At 46.2% G+C, this 17,363-nt stretch overlaps 2 protein-coding genes across 2 annotated transcripts; both read right to left on the bottom strand.

Annotated features, from left to right (window-relative positions):
• Window positions 1-174: 174 nt before the first annotated feature.
• Window positions 175-7,476, bottom strand: LOC118431649 (patched domain-containing protein 3-like). Its single transcript, XM_035842891.1, has 8 exons — window positions 7,281-7,476; window positions 6,368-6,590; window positions 5,175-5,358; window positions 4,776-4,907; window positions 4,621-4,680; window positions 4,148-4,281; window positions 3,410-3,642; window positions 175-2,834 (listed from the first exon to the last, which is right to left on the bottom strand). Exons 1-8 carry the CDS (start codon window positions 7,332-7,334, stop codon window positions 1,365-1,367), a joined length of 2,490 nt encoding a protein of 829 aa, XP_035698784.1. The 5' UTR covers window positions 7,335-7,476; the 3' UTR covers window positions 175-1,364.
• Window positions 7,477-10,750: 3,274 nt separating this feature from the next.
• On the bottom strand, window positions 10,751-16,720 carry LOC118431648. Its single transcript, XM_035842890.1, has one exon. The coding sequence runs from the start codon at window positions 16,718-16,720 to the stop codon at window positions 10,751-10,753; it is 5,970 nt and encodes a 1,989-aa protein (XP_035698783.1).
• Between the last annotated feature and the right edge of the window lie 643 nt (window positions 16,721-17,363).

Genomic DNA, 17,363 nt, shown 5'->3' with positions numbered 1-17,363 from the left:
CGACCCGACACGTTTGGCTAAATTCTTGGAGACACTCCAGGTTTATTTCATCAAATCAAACCACCGGCCATAGCTAGGTCCTGCTGTGAAGACTACATTGGACATGTGCTGATGAAACTTGGATTCGCAATGTCAAAAACCAAACTTGAACATTGAACATTAAAGTGTTTTATCTACAAGTTTCTAAGGTCAAATTACCACTCAAGAGGCTATCTAATGAATATATCAGAGATATAAATAACTCCTAAGGACAATATCGGTAGGACAATGTTCAAGTGGGTCCAAGGTCAATGTCAACGTTATACACGTAGCTGTTACGTCATCACTCAGATATTGCATATAACATTTCATGTTACCACGTACCATGTACGTAAATATTTTGACCATGTTTAGGACAGTAAAGCTGTAGGAGTCGCAGAACCAATGCTGAGCCTAGAAGAGTCATTTGTATGACGTGGTTCTGATAACATGTACCAATCCAGATTTATTTTGACCATCTGTAGCACAATGCAGCTGCAGGAGTAGCAGAACCAGCGCTGGGTAGTTTAGCCTAGAAAAGTCTGTATGTTGCAATGATGTAGCTATGATAGCATATAAACATCCATAATGTATCTCACAAAGTCCGGGGTTAATAATTTAGCGTCAACCTAGTCCAACTAGGCAACATTCCCAACTTTGTTATCAAGTGTTTCAAAGTCTCACATTTCACTGGTGTAACTTTAAGTATCAAGCACAACGTAAAATAACAATGTAGCAAAATTTTAAGTATCAAAACGTAATGTATCAACGTAATGCACGGCAACATAAATGTGGTTCTGGACAGCGAATAACTATCCACTAGAACATCCATCCCTGTCCCTGGTGTTCAACACCCACTGAAACACCCAGTGCCATTCCTGTCCTTGGTGCTGAACACACACCGAAGCATTCAGTACCATCCTTGTCCTTGGTGGTGAACATCCACTGAAATAATCAGTACCACCCCTGTCCCAGGTGCTAAACATTAACTGAACCATCCAGTACCATCTATGTCCTTAGTACTGAATATCCATTGAAACAATCAGTAAACCTTTCCCTGGTGCTGACTCCACTGAAATAAGCAGTACCATCCCTGTCCTTGGTGTTAAACATCCACCGACGCATTCAGTTATACCACTATCTATTGAATATGTGTTACATTAGTTTATGATTGTGTTCGTATGATGGCCTTGAAAAGGTGAGTTGTACAAGAAACGCCTATTCCATCGAACCGCTTACTGTTGTTGACCTTACCTTAAACCCTAGACCCTCTGGCAACACTGTTGTTGAAAAGATTTAAAAATGAAAAATAAATAAACGAACAGATAAATAATTAAAGATGCCTTCTACACCGACGGCATGGTGTTAACCTTCTCTCCCGGTCCCAAGACGGACAGCGCAGCCGGAAGAAAGACAAGTCCATGCGCACAGCCGATCACGATCACCAGAATGATCACCTTGAAAAGCAGCGTGAAGACATACGTAGACCCCAAACCCGAAGGCAGCATGCACAACGCCGTGGAAGCCGCGCCCAGAACCACCGGCAACTGCACCTCACAGAGCGCCCTGATCGCCTTCTCCCTCCTCCCCTCGCTCTGGGACACGGCGAAGTGCACAGTGATGTGAGCGGCGTAGTCCACGGAAAACCCGATGGAGACGGTGAATATACTAACAGCAACGGGCTCTAAGGAGATTCCCCAGAGCGACATGAAGCCGAGAACTCCAACATCAATGGACAGGATGCAGAGGCCTATCCAGAGGGAGTAAACCGGCTTCGGTACGAACAACAGCGTTATGAGCATCATGCTCACCAAGGCGGCGATGACATTTTTTGCCATCGTCTCTCGCACGTAGTAGAATTGCTCGAAGATCGGGAAGACAAAGGAGAACACCGACGCTTTAAAAGGACAGTCATCTACGATGTCACGGAGGTTTTTGTTGAGCGTCGCGATCGCGAGTGCTTTCCCCTTGACTCCCTTCCCGGCGAGTATAAACCTAGAGGCAATGATAGTCCCGTTCTGCGAGAAGACGATGTCCTTCCTGTATTTACCAAACAGGTAGGTACTAAGAAACTCTTCCTTCAGTGTTCTCAGGAACTCCTCCTTGCCCAGATCCGAGGACCCCCTGGTCAGCTTGAGGAAGCTGATGTAGTGACGTAGCCAGGTTTGCGTCGCGATGCCGTCGTTCATGTGGTCCAGATCCTCCATCCTGCTCAGCATCCTCATGATGCTCCTCTGCGTCGTGACGTTCCAGTAGTCTACGTCACCCTCTATCACTATGGTAACCGCGGGATAGAAATCGCTGAAGTATTTTCTATCACACTCCACTGCCGCGTAGACTGGGGAGTTCCTGTCTATCCAGTCGTCGCGGCTCAAATCGCGCACTTCCAGAGACGCGAATCCGGCACCTGCTACGAACAGATACGTACAATACACGCACGCTAGCCACACTAGGGTCTGCTTGCTAGTTATGGCACGGCCAAGCCTCCTGCTCAAGCTCTCGTCTGCGTCATTGAGAATTTCAGAGTCTTCTAATTCAGGGTCGAGTTCTTCGATGGTGGACATGCGCATCCGCTGTGTTCTTTCTCGCCATAGTTCCATCCTTCCTTTCGGGCTATCATCGAGTAACACCTCGTCGAAAGTAACGTCATCTTCGTAATCGTTCGAAATGCTCGGGTCAAAATCGTTGCTGACCTTGGCTGATTTACCGCCATTTTGACGTTTGGAGTACGGGACGTTGTCATGGCAACACAGCGAAACGGATGACGGGTATTCCATTTTTCCCGAGAAGACCATCAGCGCTGCGAAGAACGTTACCTGTGTGAAGAAAAACATAGATGTAATGAATGTTAAAAGCCAAGCTTTGGGACCTGATTTGTGTAAGATCTGTCACTAGACGATTATACAGTATCAAGTATCGATTAAGCCTTACCGAATGATAATCGAGTATGCTTACAGTGTGATTCATTTTAGAGAAATTTTAGAAGCAAGGCGTATATCATCGCCTTCTATATGTCTCCAGTTTGATTCAAAGAAACATATGTCATGTGACCTAAGTCATTGGTCATTCGAACATAGCAAAGGCTAGAGTACGTCCAGTGATTTTAGTGTTGGAGGAACGTTGAATCTCGTTCCATACGTTTCCATACCTGGTAAATGTAGTCGAAACGCATAGCCATCTTTCCATGTAAGTTTATCTGTGTTGGTGTTGTGAGAAAAACTATTCAAATTTTGCAAATTTCTTTTAACACATTCGGGGAGTCTCACGTACATTTAATCGTATGCGGAAAACTATTCAACCTTCTTATGAAACATTCGGTGAGAGCCTCAGTTTGTCTTTGTGTGCGTATTGAAAGAAAGTTGTATTGTTTATGATCTTTACGTTTCCATACCTGGTAGATATAGTCGAACAGCATGGCCAGGGCCGTGTACCCACAGAAGGTGCGCGCGTAAGGAAAGTCGCTGAGGCTGCCGAGCCCGAAGGCCAGCCCGTTGGTGAGCGAGGTGATGGTGATGGTGCCGGCGGCCTCCCTCAGCGCCTGGCCCGCCCGGGTCTCCAGGCTGTCCCCCGGGTCCGTACGGCGCCAGGCCGCCAGCATGATGAACATATCGTCCACTCCCACACCTGTAATACAAGGTACAGGATAGGTTTTGCATGTGTCGTCACATTATGATAACAAAAATTGAAGTGCAATGCAAACGTGTCAGATGGTGGTAACAATGTCGATAAAGGTTAGGCATCCAGGTAATAAGATGGGCCACATAAACACCTGAATACACCGGAAGGAGGGTAAAATTTACCGAAACACAATATGTGTTGATGAATAAACATTATAGGTTGCTACGTGTTGATATGAATAATGTATTAATGGCCCTGAGAAGAAGAAATCACAAGAAAGAACCGATAACCGCCGGAGATAGTGACCCGACGGACCCGATCCAGTGTTTGTTACCAAAAAGGAGTACCTCCAGCAACTGGATATGAATTTGAAAATGGTCAGACATTTCAGGTAGCATTCACTAGTGACGCTGAGCTGAACTCTACTGTCCAGGTGGTTAAATGATACGACACTTATTTTCATGTTTCAGAGAAAATCCTGGTCATGATAATACGCAGAAGCCAATGTTACCGAGAACTAGAGCCGGAGCCAAGTAGGCGATGTCTGAGATCCTGACCCCGCAGTACCCCAGGAGCCCGCCAGAACTCAGGGCGGCGAAACCTCCGGACAACACGCCGGCCAACCCCAGCAGCGGACTGCTTCTTCTGAAAGTAAGAAAGGAAGGAAAGTAGTTTTTCTCAGACTTTCATAAAGTTAAAGCAGTTTGCCAAGGACGGTGGATATCTTCCAACTTGATTTTAACAATACATATGCTCCAATTTAATTCAACTTTGCCGAAAGGTTGATAAAAGACACAATACAAGATTCAAATGATGATCAATGAAAAGGTTTTCCGCTCGAGATCATTGCTCCAATGCCTTAGATAACCCAACAGATCTCAGCAAGAGAGAATGGAAAGCAGATACCACAACTTTGAACTCACACCTAAGTATAATACACCAACATGGCGGACGCTACATGACGTCAGAGTCACGTGTTCTCACCTCCATGTGCCCAGCCATCCCTCCTCGCGCCTGAGACGCCAGCATGTAGAGCACCGACAGCTGACGCAACAAGTTAGGTTTCACATACTTATAACCCACCAACATGGCGGACGCGACGTGACGTCACGGTCACGTGAGTATAAATGAGTTCTCACCTCCATGTGCCCAGCCATCCCTTCCCTCGCCTGAGACACGCCAGCATACAGAACACAGACAGCACGCTCAGTCCTGCTGTCACCAGCTGCTTCGCCTCCGCTACCTTTCCTTCTGTAGCATCCTTCAGCCACCTGGACAATGGAGACACGCAGAAGAGAAGACGGACTTTGTATAACGGACAATGAAAGATGAATGAGACGTAAAGCCAGACGTCATGCGTTAAAAGGAGAGCCACAAGAACGTTTAAGATCCCATCCAACTTATCGAAAGGTGGAGGGGCGGCGCGTGAGTGGATCAAACCCTTTTGTTCTTACTCAACTTTCAACTTGTGTACAAAACAGGCACCCCAAACTGGCACGTTGCAGTTTAAAAAAAACATTAAAAGATCGCATACCTACCCGTCTGTTAAAACCATCACCCTGACAACATCCGACTTGAACCTGTTCACCAGCAAGGTAAACTCTCTTAACCAGACCTTGCTCCTAAAGTCGTCTTGACGGCTCTGTGACCTTAAGAAGTAGGTGTTTGAGAACACCTTGGCGCCCGAGACGACGTTCAGCTCACCTTCTTGAAACTCCAGCCCTGATAGAAAAAGAACTTTACTGCGCTACAATTGTAACAGGTATTGGTACAATGTATGACAATATGTACGTACGTAGATGGGAGTAGAACGAAATGTATTGCTACAATCTAGCAATTCTAAATCCTTATAGTAAAATATATTTTTACAACCAAGGTAATATTTCAGTTGCATTAATTCTAATTTGTCCTACCCTGTAATGTTTTCTTTATTAGTGAATTTCATCTTCTTACTCATTGATCTAGATTAGTATTGTTTGTTATATCTTTGTATCTAATCAATCAATTACCTTATTACTATTATGATGATTTTGTTAAGAATGAATAAAGGGAGGCTTTTACTTCCCTCCTGTACATTGTTTTTCTTGTTGATATTCATCTGTACGGTATTATTTATTTTTGCAAATAAGCAATATAAATAACTAATCTATTTTTTGAATGACGGTATATAGATAATCTAGTAAACGTTGTAAAGTTAGTTCCTCTTTTCAGTGCGGGGTAACCTATATCCGTTGTTTTAGAAAATAGGATATGTAGTGAACCAAGTCGACGGATGTTGCAATATTTCAAAGATAAACGAAAGAGCAAAATTTTGACAATATTGAAATTTGAAACGACCGACTATTGACTTGATACCCCTGAATACCCTGATTTGAAAACAAAACAACGGATAAAGGTTACCCCGCGGATAAAGGTGAAGTAGTAATACTGTAAATGCGGAAATTCGCGGTGGTTTTATGTTCGCGGTTTTTGTGTTGCCAATTTACCGCGAACATTTTTCCATGGCAGTAAGTGACTACAATACATGGCACTAGCGCGAACCTTAACCATCGCAAACACTCCATTTTCCCGATACCGCGAAAGTAACTGATCCCCGCGAACATAAATGCAACTTAAGGGGATGTGTTAAGCTACCCAGGACAGGTTACTTGTCAGCCGAGTTCCCACCAACCCATTCTTGCTAACTTGACACATCCAAATAAAGAAGACATACGAAATGTACAAGACAGACCTGCTAGCGCCCCCCCAAGAAAAGCCATCCCCCCTTCAGGCCGCGACAGTAGGGGGTACGTTACTGTGAGGTTCGCGATGTTCTCCCCGTGGTAGCCGGTAGCCTGGAGGAGCGGGTTCTCCAGACACGTCCCTCGGTGCTGCGCGCACAGGGCCCCGAAGGTGTACACTGCCCCGGACACGTTAGCCTCCAGGGCCATGGCCTCACGGTGGAATCGGAGAATCTGAAGAAAAAAGACACGTCAAGTAATTCAAGATCACATTTGGAACTGAAGATATCAAAATTGGTCTTTCCATTGTAGCACCGCGAAAAGCCGCGATTGGCCCCTAAAATCTAATCATTTGATATTTTTGTTATAACCTACCAACACACCAAACACAAAACAAATCCAGCCGTTCTTTACTTGTTTTGGTTACCAACAGACAGACAGACAGACAGGCACAAAGACAGACAAGCGCTGTTTAGTATATATCCGTACGGCGAATGTGATTAAGTCCCAGATCATTCTAAGAATGGAATCACCACACATCCTGAGTAATTAATCTGAGTTGATCGGGATTTTCATTTTATATTTTCGGTGAAAAGAGAGCTTACTCTGCCTCAACCGTCCATGGTAAGTAAGCTGTTCTATCGCGACTGGAATCTGGTTGTCCGACCATCGACTGTCGGACACGTGTCTTCACATGTGGGAGAAGTTTTCGGGACTGGACAGGCCTGGCTTCCCGGCTACCTCCGAACTCACACATACAGTATAGGTCGAGGGTGGTTGGCCCAGGCCCTAGACTAGAGGTCTTGGGTTCAAATCTGCTGTTATCTTATTTCCCGGGGAAAGGTCTGTGTTTGCCCCAGAAACCAGAGGTGCTGGGTTCAAATCCTCCATAATAAAGGAGTGTGGTTACCATGGCAACCTTACCTCCAACAAGGCGGACTCCTTCAGGACACTCTCACCCCTGAGATCCTCGAACATGACGTCAACACCCCTGGCCAATGACGTCAGCCGGGTCGGGTCAAAGTCACGCTCATCTGCAGAAAGGCAATGAAGAATGAAAGCTTAGCCGCGCCATGAACAATACGGTCGAAAATCTCATGCCTCGTTGAAATGTTTTGTCAAAGTCATCCGCGCGCATAGGACGGCGCCCATCTCCGTTTCAGAAGCCCATGGGCCACACAACTTTGTGCAATAACTACAGCAGTGGTGTGTGTTTAACTTCCACACATTATCCCGAATGCAGAGTGCTAAGCAGAGAAAGCAGCATGTACCATTTCTAAAGTCTTTGGTATGACTCGGCCGGGGATCGAACTCACGACCTACAGATTGCAAGGCGAACATTCAACAAACTAGGCTATTACACTGGTTTCATCATTTCTCTATGTTAACATTCTGGAAGCCTTTTCCAGTAGCTGGTTGTGCAGTGTAGCGTTGATACCGCTTACGTTTATACTTGCTCAGGTCACAGTTCCAAACCGGGGCCCGGCCGGGCAGCTTTTGGGAACGAATGATATAAAAAGACACGAAAATAAACAAATTGTAAAAGGAATAGTGTTGGGTATGATTTGTGTATATTTTTCGGTATCCTTTTTTATCGTTTTCTAAAGCAGCTCGTCTAGGCTCCGGTTTGAGAACTTGACCCAAGCACAGTCCAGGTCACCCCTACTCTTCTTGATAAGTGTTGGGTTCTTTTACGAGCAAAGGTTTGATGTCTGTGGCTAATGCCTGAAGCGCTCTCATAGGCTTGTCACATTTCCAAACCGGGGCCCAGCCGATCAGCTTTCGGGAGCGAAAAGAATGAGATAAAAGACATCAAAATACACAACATGTCAAAATAAGATTCATGGGAATCATATGGATATATTTCTAGGTATACATTCTAATTTTTCATTTTTTAAAACCTCCCGACCGGGTCCCGGTTTGGAAATGTGGCTTAAGCCATACACGGGGCCCTGGCTTTACGTCACTATCCGAAAAAAACACAAACTTAAGTTAAGGTAAAAGACAAACAGGGAAACCTCGTACACACCTGAAGGAAATTGCCTCTCCACCGCGGCCTTCTCTTCCTTCCACCTGCCGTGCAGAGGTGAGAACAGGTAGAAGACGTCCTCCTCCACCTGAAGGAACGCCAGCCCGGGTAGCAAGGCGGCGACAAGAAGCAGGGAGATGGTCAGCACGGCGGCCGGGTGCCGGGCCAGGAACACTCCGTACCGGCTGTAGTATTCTCCCAGGTAGTGCTGCGTACGGCTGCCCATCCTTGTGATCGGGATTTTATAGTAGAATAGTAGAAGCCGCTTAATTGCACGGCTTTTTTACCAGTGAATTTCATGCAATCATCCGGATTGTGCAATAATGCAAAGCTATTTGGCTGGAACGCACCGGTTTGGGATTTTGGGATTCCGTGCAACAGAGGTGTGCGTTAATCCGTTGTGCAATTAACTGGCTTCTACTGTGCTAAGAATCTTCTCATTCGAAGCAAAACGTTTGAGATGAAGCTTAAGACGTTTTCATATAACTGGCAGCTCACTGCTGCGGCTTCACTACGGTTATAGCCAAGCCTACTCTTCTGAAAAAAAGTGTGCTGGGCTTTTTCACGTGCAGAGGTTCTGCGCCTGAGGTTTATGCCAAACGCTCGCCCAAACTGATTGGGATTTCCACTCTTTGTATCTGCCAGAGCCAAAGCGACTAACTTCCCTAGCAACTGTTGTCATGGTTACATAGACAACAAGATTTAGACGTATTCATGTTGCCCCTGTGGTGAAAAATTTATGAAAAATTAAGCAATCTATGTTATCAAACGTCTATATCTCCACCCCCCCCCAAAAAAAAACATTACAAAGTGATGATATTTCGGGTGCGTTAGGTAACATTGGACACACCTGCTAGCTTCAAGCTGTGAGTACATTGCTGAGGAGATTAGTAAAGTATTAGCATGATCTAGAGTTACGATTGCTCCAGACGAGTTGCCCAGATAGAGAGCGAGACAACACAGATTAACTATGCCTTTTTAGACATCAAATGTGTGATGGTATCATTATTCTTTCCGTGGGTTAAACCAATGGCCTAGGCGATGTTAACAAGAACAGTGCAACCTATATATTGAAATAAACAGTTTGGCAGTAGAACAAACGTTTAGGACTTTCAGTGGTAGAAGGAAGCATGTACTAGTATACATCATCAGATTGCCAACAGAACAGTGCCCGTGGTTTGCATTTCAAACAGCAAGCAATTAATCTCCATTGTTAATGGGGATAAGAAACATAGGAAATCGAGGGAAAGATGGTCTAGGTAGAAGGATTGAAATGATCCATATATAGACTTGTTTTTTTTATCCCGCTCACGTCACAGGGGTATTAAAAAGAAGGAAAACTATGACCAGCGTCCAGCGTCCATTCTTGAAGGTTGGCAGGTTGTTCGGTGTAATATAACCAGCTGCTGCCGCGCCGCGTGCCTGCGAAGCTGGTGTAAGCGCGCTGACTCTCAGCGCTTCAGCCAGGGTCGGGGTCTAGAGAATGTTTTGACTGAACTCACCTTGTCTTTGCTGAGGAGTCTTGAGAGAGAGGACACGCACTCGCAGACTTACGTTTTGACGGTTTAATCTAGCAGTGTTAGTAATTGTACAAAGGCCGCCAACTAAACTGGAAAGTTCTGGTTTTATCCCCTTGTCTGAATCTTCTTAAGTGGGTCCCTTGTTGTGTCCTCAGTGAATTCCTGTGTCCTGTGATTCTTCTCAGTTCTTGTATATTCCAAGGTGAGCTCTTAATCGTAAAACTTAGTCTGGTCTCCCGGCTACTGGCTGACTGTCCTCTGATGCCTTCTTCTTCTTCTTCTTCTTCTTGGAGTACACTTGTCTCCAAGCCTAAATTTCCTGGAGAAATAATCTCTAGGCCTAAGTTTCCTGGGGTTGATCTCCACCAGGCCCAATTTTCCTAGAGTTGTTCTCCAGGCCTTTTCTGCCCTCTGTCTTCCTTCTGCGCGGGCTTCCTTCTGTTCTAAGCTCCAGCCGCCCCTGGGCTCCCTAGCTGGAGCTTCCCCTGGCTACAAGTCAGGCAGGAAGTAACTTTGGCGGGAGATAACTTATGCTAATCTAAAAACTAAAGGCGGCAAATTGAAAACTGTAAGTTGGCGATAACACTGGCCCCCAATTGTCCGTTTTACGACAATTTTACATTACATACATGTAATAAAGCCAACTTCCTTACACAATGACTATACTGTGTTTCAAATAGTTGTTAGTAGAAATATCATGCAATTGAAATAAGCTTGGCTGAAGTCCATATAGGGTTGTCTACTTCACTACGTTGCACATGCATACAAGTTTCTTAGAGTATTAAAGTTCGAACATGACCACGTGATCCTCCTGGAATTCAGGTTGTTGGTTTGATCTTGATCATCTACGGCTGTTCGTCCTCCGGCAGAATACATACTAGTTTGTCAATCGGTCGCTCCAGGATGTTACGCTGGGTCTTGACCTGCACTCGACGCACTAGTCCACGTCTGTCGGGCATGACTTGCACTATTTTGCCCAGCGGCCATGCGCCTCTCGGTGTTTGATCGTCCTTCATTATCACGATGTCTCCTACTGCAAAGTTTCTTCTAACCTTGCCCCACTTCTGGCGTTCCTGTAGAGCTGTGAGGTACTCTCTGGTCCACCTCTTCCAAAATTGGTCGGCGAGGTATTGTACTTGCTTCCAGCGCCTTTTAGCGTACAGGTCGCTCTTGTCTGTCAAGCTTGGTGGCAAGCTTGGTCCCGACCTCATTGTCAACAAATGGTTTGGTGTGAGCGCTTCAACATCGTTAATGTCCATGCTGACCGCCGTTATGGGTCTGCCGTTGATGATGTATTCCACTTCACAGAACAGGGTACGCAAACCCTCATCATCTTGTAGTTTCTGTTTGCTTATAGCATTGAGAACTTGTCTTATGGAGCGTATTTGGCGCTCCCAGACTCCTCCGAAGTGTGAGCCTGTAGGTGGGTTGAATCTCCAATCCACATTCTTCTTCAGCATGGTCTCACTTATCTGGCGCTCGTTCCATTTCTTTATCTCCTTCTCCATCTCAGCCTTGGCCCCTACTAGATTTGTTCCGTTATCAGACCATATCTGCTTTACTTGTCCGCGACGAGCGACGAACCTCCTAAGTGCACTGATACACGAGTCTGTATCTAGTGAGTCTGCCTTTTCAATATGTACAGCGCGAGTCGCCATACACGTGCATATTACTCCATAGCGCTTCACGGTGCTGCGGCCTCTCTTGACCTCTATCGGTCCGAAGTAGTCTACACCGACTCTGGTAAATGGTGGTTCATCTGGTGTTACACGATGTGATGGCAAGTCCGCCATCTTCTGCTCTCCTGGCTTGCCGCGCTGTCTGCGACAGACGACACATTTGCTTATCACCTTTCTCACTAAGGAGTTGATCTTGGGTATCCAGTACCGTTTTCTTGCCAGGGCTATTACGTATTCCCTTCCCATGTGTCCCACGTTACTGTGGAGCTCTTGAAGCATAAGCTCTGCTGCTCTTGACTTCTTTGGAAGCAGTATGGGATGTTTTGTTTCCACTGGCAAGGTTGATCTTCCCAGTCTTCCTCCCACTCGAAGGATGCCTTTAGCATCCAACTTAGGATCCAGCTTTCTGACGGTACTGCTCATCCCTTCTTCTTTGTACTTCATTTGCACATGCTTTATGATAATCAACTCTGCTTGTTCCAAATCATAGCATGTTGGACTCAGTGGCTTCTTCTTTGTCAACAAGGCTTGGCGTACCTTTACTAGCCAAGCTATAGCCTTCTTCAGTCGGTGCCAGCTCGAGTAATGGCGTAGAAGTTTGTCAACTGGGTTCTCCTGTTCAACTTCTTGTGCCACTATTGCATGCACCTTTATCTCCGGGTCGAGCTGTGGGTCATTAACCCTTATAATGTCCGGTTGGCTTGGCCACCGGCTCTCTTCTTGCCACAGGAACTGTGGCCCCTTTAGCCATCGCTCATTCTCGATGAAGTCTTGTATGGGTTGACCTCTTGATGCATCATCCGCGGGGTTCAAACCAGACTCAACGTAGCGCCACTGTCTCGGACTTGATACCTGTCTTATGGTTGCGAGCCTGTTCGCCACGAAAGTGTGGAATCTGGACGTCTCATTGTTGATGTACTTGAGAACTGTAGTACTGTCGGTCCAGAAATGCGTTCTGTCCACCTTGAGGTCTAACTCTCTCTTGAGCATTGAGTCCACGCGGACTGCAACTACTGCCGCATTAAGTTCCAGTCGTGGTATGGTGATCTTCTTTAGCGGCGTCACTCGTGATTTTCCCACAAGTAGCGTGCAATGGACTTTGCCCTCTTGGTTTTCCATTCTAACATACGATGCAGTGCCGTATCCAACCTCACTAGCATCTGCAAAATGGTGAAGCTGTACAGATGTAGGTGTTCCAAATCCTCTTGGTTTCAAACACCTGTCCACCTCGAATTTGCTGCTAAGCAACTGTAGGTCACTCTCCCACTCTTGCCAGGCATTGAAGTGTTTTTCCGGTATTTCATCATCCCAGCCCAGACTTTCTTTGCAGAGATCCTGCAGGATCATCTTTGGCGGTAAGAGTGCTGGTGCTACCATTCCCAAGGGGTCGTAGAAGGAGCTGACCACTGACAATATTCCCCTTCTCGTGGCCGGCTTTTCTGTACTGAGGGTTCGGTAGCCCAGCGTGTCAGTTTGCACATTCCACAGCATACCCAGTGCTCTTTCTGTGGGCATACTGTTATATTTCAGGTCTAGGTTCTTAACTTCCTCCGCCCTCTCAGTCACTGGTACAGCCTTGATAACTTGCTGATAATTGCTGATCCATTTAGTCAGCCTAAAACCTCCAGTGCCACACACACTTCGGATATCCTCGGCCAAACACTGTCCTTTCTCTACAGTTTCTGTTGATTTTAACAGGTCATCAACATAGAAATCACCTTTGATTGCTTTCAGCACTTCTTCATCATACTGATCCTTGCAGTCATCCGCCAATCTTTTCAAAGCGTAGTTGGCACAGCTAGGGGAGGACGTCGCACCAAACACGTGCACTGTCATACGATACTCTTCCAGCGGTTTGTTTATCTGACCCTCCGGCCACCACATGAAGCGCTGATAATCCCTGTCCTCTGATGGTACTTTAACCTGGGAGAACATTGCTTCAATATCTGCCATCAAGGCCACGGGTTCCTGTCTGAACCGAGTTAACACTCCGAACAGCGTGCTGGTCAGATCTGGACCCTGAAGCAGCTCCTTGTTGAGGGAGGTGCCGGCGTAGGATGCGGCGCAGTCAAAGACAACTCGCATCTTTCCCTTTTGCGGATGGTACACCCCGTGGTGGGGAACGTACCATACCCGGCCTGACTCAGTCTTCAGCTGTTCTGTGGGTACCCGTTCCGCGTAGCCCTTTTCTATTATTTTCTGCATGAACAGGGTGTATTCTTCTTGGAAGCTGCCATTTTTCGTCATCTTCCTTCTTAGATGGTTAGCTCTTTGAAGGGCTACTTGCTTGTTGTTTGGCAGCTCTGGTGGACCGTTTCTGAAGGGTAACGGAATCTGATAATGGCCATCTTCTTTCTTCGTGCCTTCTGATACGATCTTCATAAACCTTTGATCTTCCACTGACATTTCTTTCTTATCATCCTTTGTTTCGTTGAAATCATTGTTGAAATACTCTGTCAGCTGTTGATCCAGACTGATTCTGTTGACATTAGCCTTGTCATCACTGGCCCCCTTGAGGGGTCCATTTACTGACCATCCTAGTACCGTCCTGATGGCGTATGGACCTCCGCCTTGACTGTGGACTACCTGCCAGGGCTCTACAGCCTTAGGCACGTTGTTACCAATTAACAATCCAATTTCTGCATCAATCTGAGGCACGTCTACCTCATTGAGATATGGCCATGCCGTAAGGTCCTTCGTCGTTATGATGTTTGTCTTGGATGCAGGTATTTTCTTTTGCGTGTATGCTGTTGCTATGGGGATTGTGTTTTCCCCTTTCAAGTCCATGACCTCTAGGTCATGCAGGACTTCGCTCTGCACTGCTTTGGTGTCATTAATTGTATTCAGCTTCAACTTTGTTTTCCTGCCACTTGTCTTCAGCTGATCCTTTAAGGCCTCGGTACAGAATACCACATCGCTTCCCGAGTCCAAGAAAGCATATGTTTCGACTGTGATGTTTGTGGTCTTGCTGCGGACCTTCACAGGAATTATCGGTGGCACTCCTTCCCAGCTACATCCGGTGCGTAGTACTCGTCCTACTGCAGCCGTCTTCTTGGGTACCGTTCCAGCATCCCGGTGTAACACAGTAGGGTGAGATTTTTGACACCTCTTACACTCTGCCCGCTGCCTGCAGTCCCTCGCCATGTGTGTTGTAGCTTTCAAGCAACCAAAGCACAAACCTTGGCCTTTGATGTACCGCAGGCGTTCGTCCATTGGTTTGGCGCCGAGCACCCTACAGTCGCTCAGGCAATGATTGGTTTTCGCACAGTACAGACAGCCACCTGTAGACTCAGTTTCTGCACTGTCTGTTGCCATAGCTACTGCTAAGCTTGAACCCCTCCTAGGTCCATACTTCTGTTTGAAGCTAGAACTCTGGCTCTTCTCTCTGTTGTTGAGATCGCCAAAGACCTCATTAGAGACCACGTCTTCTTCTTTCTGCACGAAGGCAGCAAAGTCACTGAAAGTGACTGAGCGTTCCTTCACTATTCCGTGAGAGTGCCTTCTCCACCTTTCTCTTAGCTTGAAAGGAAGCTTGTCCACAAGCAACTTGATGTTGGAATAATGATCCAACTCTCTCAGGTACCTGTCTCCACTCATGGCGTTTTTACATTCCATTAAGAACAAGACGAAATTCTTCAAGGCCGCTTTGTCTTCTGCCTTGATCTCTGGCCACTTGGAGACTTGCATGGAGTACGCCCGAGATATCTTGTGGGGTGTCCCATACCTTTCTTGTAGGGATTCCTTTGCTTTCCTGAATCCTTCTTCAGGATCCATTAGGAAACAGCTGTCCACAATCTTCTTGGCCTCCCCTCTGGTATACTGTTGTAGATATGACAAACGGTCTTCTGCATCTGATGTCTTGTCTTCTATCGCATGTTTGAATGTCCTTACGAATGTTGTGTACTTCAGTGGGTCACCATCGAAAACACTGATAGCTCTCGTTGGCAGGCTGGCTTGTTTGTTGTGTTCCACCATCAGCTTGGTGACCTCTGCCTGTGCACTCACTAGCCCTTGCAGAAACTCCTCAGGGGTTGTGGTGACTGTGTTCCCTTGCTCACTTCTTTGCTGACTTACCACGTTGTCAACATGCTGTGGTAATCCTTTGCTGACGGAGATGTTCTGCTTTGGTTCAGGTGGCAGAGTTGTACTTGTTTGCAACATGTCGTTTGTGGCGTTTGGGGGTTGCTGAGGTGTACGAACTGGAGGCTGGTACAGTGTGCGACCGCTTGGCATCCTCAAAGCACTGTAGCCAAGATTGTGATCCCTTCGCTCCGAGTTACTATACTCACGCTTCGGCCTTGTCTTATCTGTAGCCGTCCAGAGTACGCTATGCCCCTGTTCTTCTTGCTTTACTTGACGAGGTACATAGCTGAGGATGTTGGGATCCAAGACAGGTGAACGCCACTTGGGATGTTCTTCCCCGCCGTGTTTATCACCTCTGAGCTCCTGCTCTTCCATATCCTTGAACATCTTGATCTTCGCATCCTCTACGGAAATCTCAGTCCTTATCGCTAACAGCTGTTTTTCCTGTTCAATCTCCAAGGACTTCCTTTCTAGAGCTAATCTCTCCTGCAGTGCAGTGGCCTGGACCATCAGCTCTAGCCTTTTAATTTCAGAGTCTACTCGAGAAGCTGTACTTGTACGACTCTGAACCGATCGCCTTCCTAGTGAACCTGTTTGAGAAACACTGTCCGACGGTTTGACTGTTAGACTTAATCCATCTGCCCCGAGGGGTTCTGTGTGATCTGTACTTATATCCATCCACCTTTCCACTTCGTGATAGAAGATTTCTGCTGATTCAAACTTGTCAGCAGCCCACTGCTTGTTATCTTCTTCCGCCTGTTCCGGTGACAGGGTAAGCTGATATTGCCTATGTGCTTCTTTCAATTCCTCATACGTCTCACGCCACAATGTCAGCTCGCCTTGTACGTACCACTTGTTTTCTGGACTTTCCATCCAGGACTTTATTGCGTTGGCCTTGCTCGTAAGCTTTCCCAACACAGAGGATCTGAATACTTTCTTTCTTCTCTTCTCTTCTACTATTTGCCACTCTGCCTTCTTAGGCACTCTTTTTTGTAGATCCTCATTTTTCTCTTCTCCCTCTACACCTACTGTAGAGGAGTCCTTCTCCTCCATTCTGTTTACTGTCCAAGTTTTGCTTGGCCTTCAGAGGTCTGTTCTGATCACACAGCTGTGCTGTCACTCAGGATACCCTAAAACTGCTAATTGTTCTGTCTGGTGGTATTTGTCGTTGTACAGAGGTATTCACATGCGATGTAATACAATACACGATTACCCAATGTCCTTGCACTTGACAGTCGGACTAAATTCTGAAAAGGTTAAATTCTTCCCCTTTCAGACGCATAAACAGACAATGGTAACTTCTTGCAACAATTATCTGTTTTACGGTAAGGTGACCTGCTGCAAGGGGTTGCTACTTCCTCTGAGTTAGGTCATCAATCATCAACCACATTCGGATATGTCAACCTACTCAAGAGGCCTTTGTTTCCTGTAGATAACACTTGCAGGCCTTGCTAGCCTCGACAGACAATTCCTTAATATTCACAGCCCTTTGCTGTAATCCTTCGAACTGCATACCACTTTAGCGACAGTTCTCTTGGTACTTTCACTCGGTAGAGTCCTTGACCAATAAGTTTTACTCGTTAGAGTCCTATAACCAGTTTTACTGGTTCCTGTCGACCATAAGTTTTACTTGAGTCCTATGGTCTCCTATGACCAACAGTTTTTACTTGAATCCTTCCAGGACCACTAAGTTTTA

Source organism: Branchiostoma floridae, chromosome 15, assembly GCF_000003815.2.
Source record: "Branchiostoma floridae strain S238N-H82 chromosome 15, Bfl_VNyyK, whole genome shotgun sequence".
In the NCBI taxonomy this organism is placed as follows: Eukaryota; Metazoa; Chordata; class Leptocardii; order Amphioxiformes; family Branchiostomatidae; genus Branchiostoma; species Branchiostoma floridae.
Note: the sequence above shows the minus strand (reverse complement) of the source record. Positions and strands in the feature narration are given on the sequence as shown.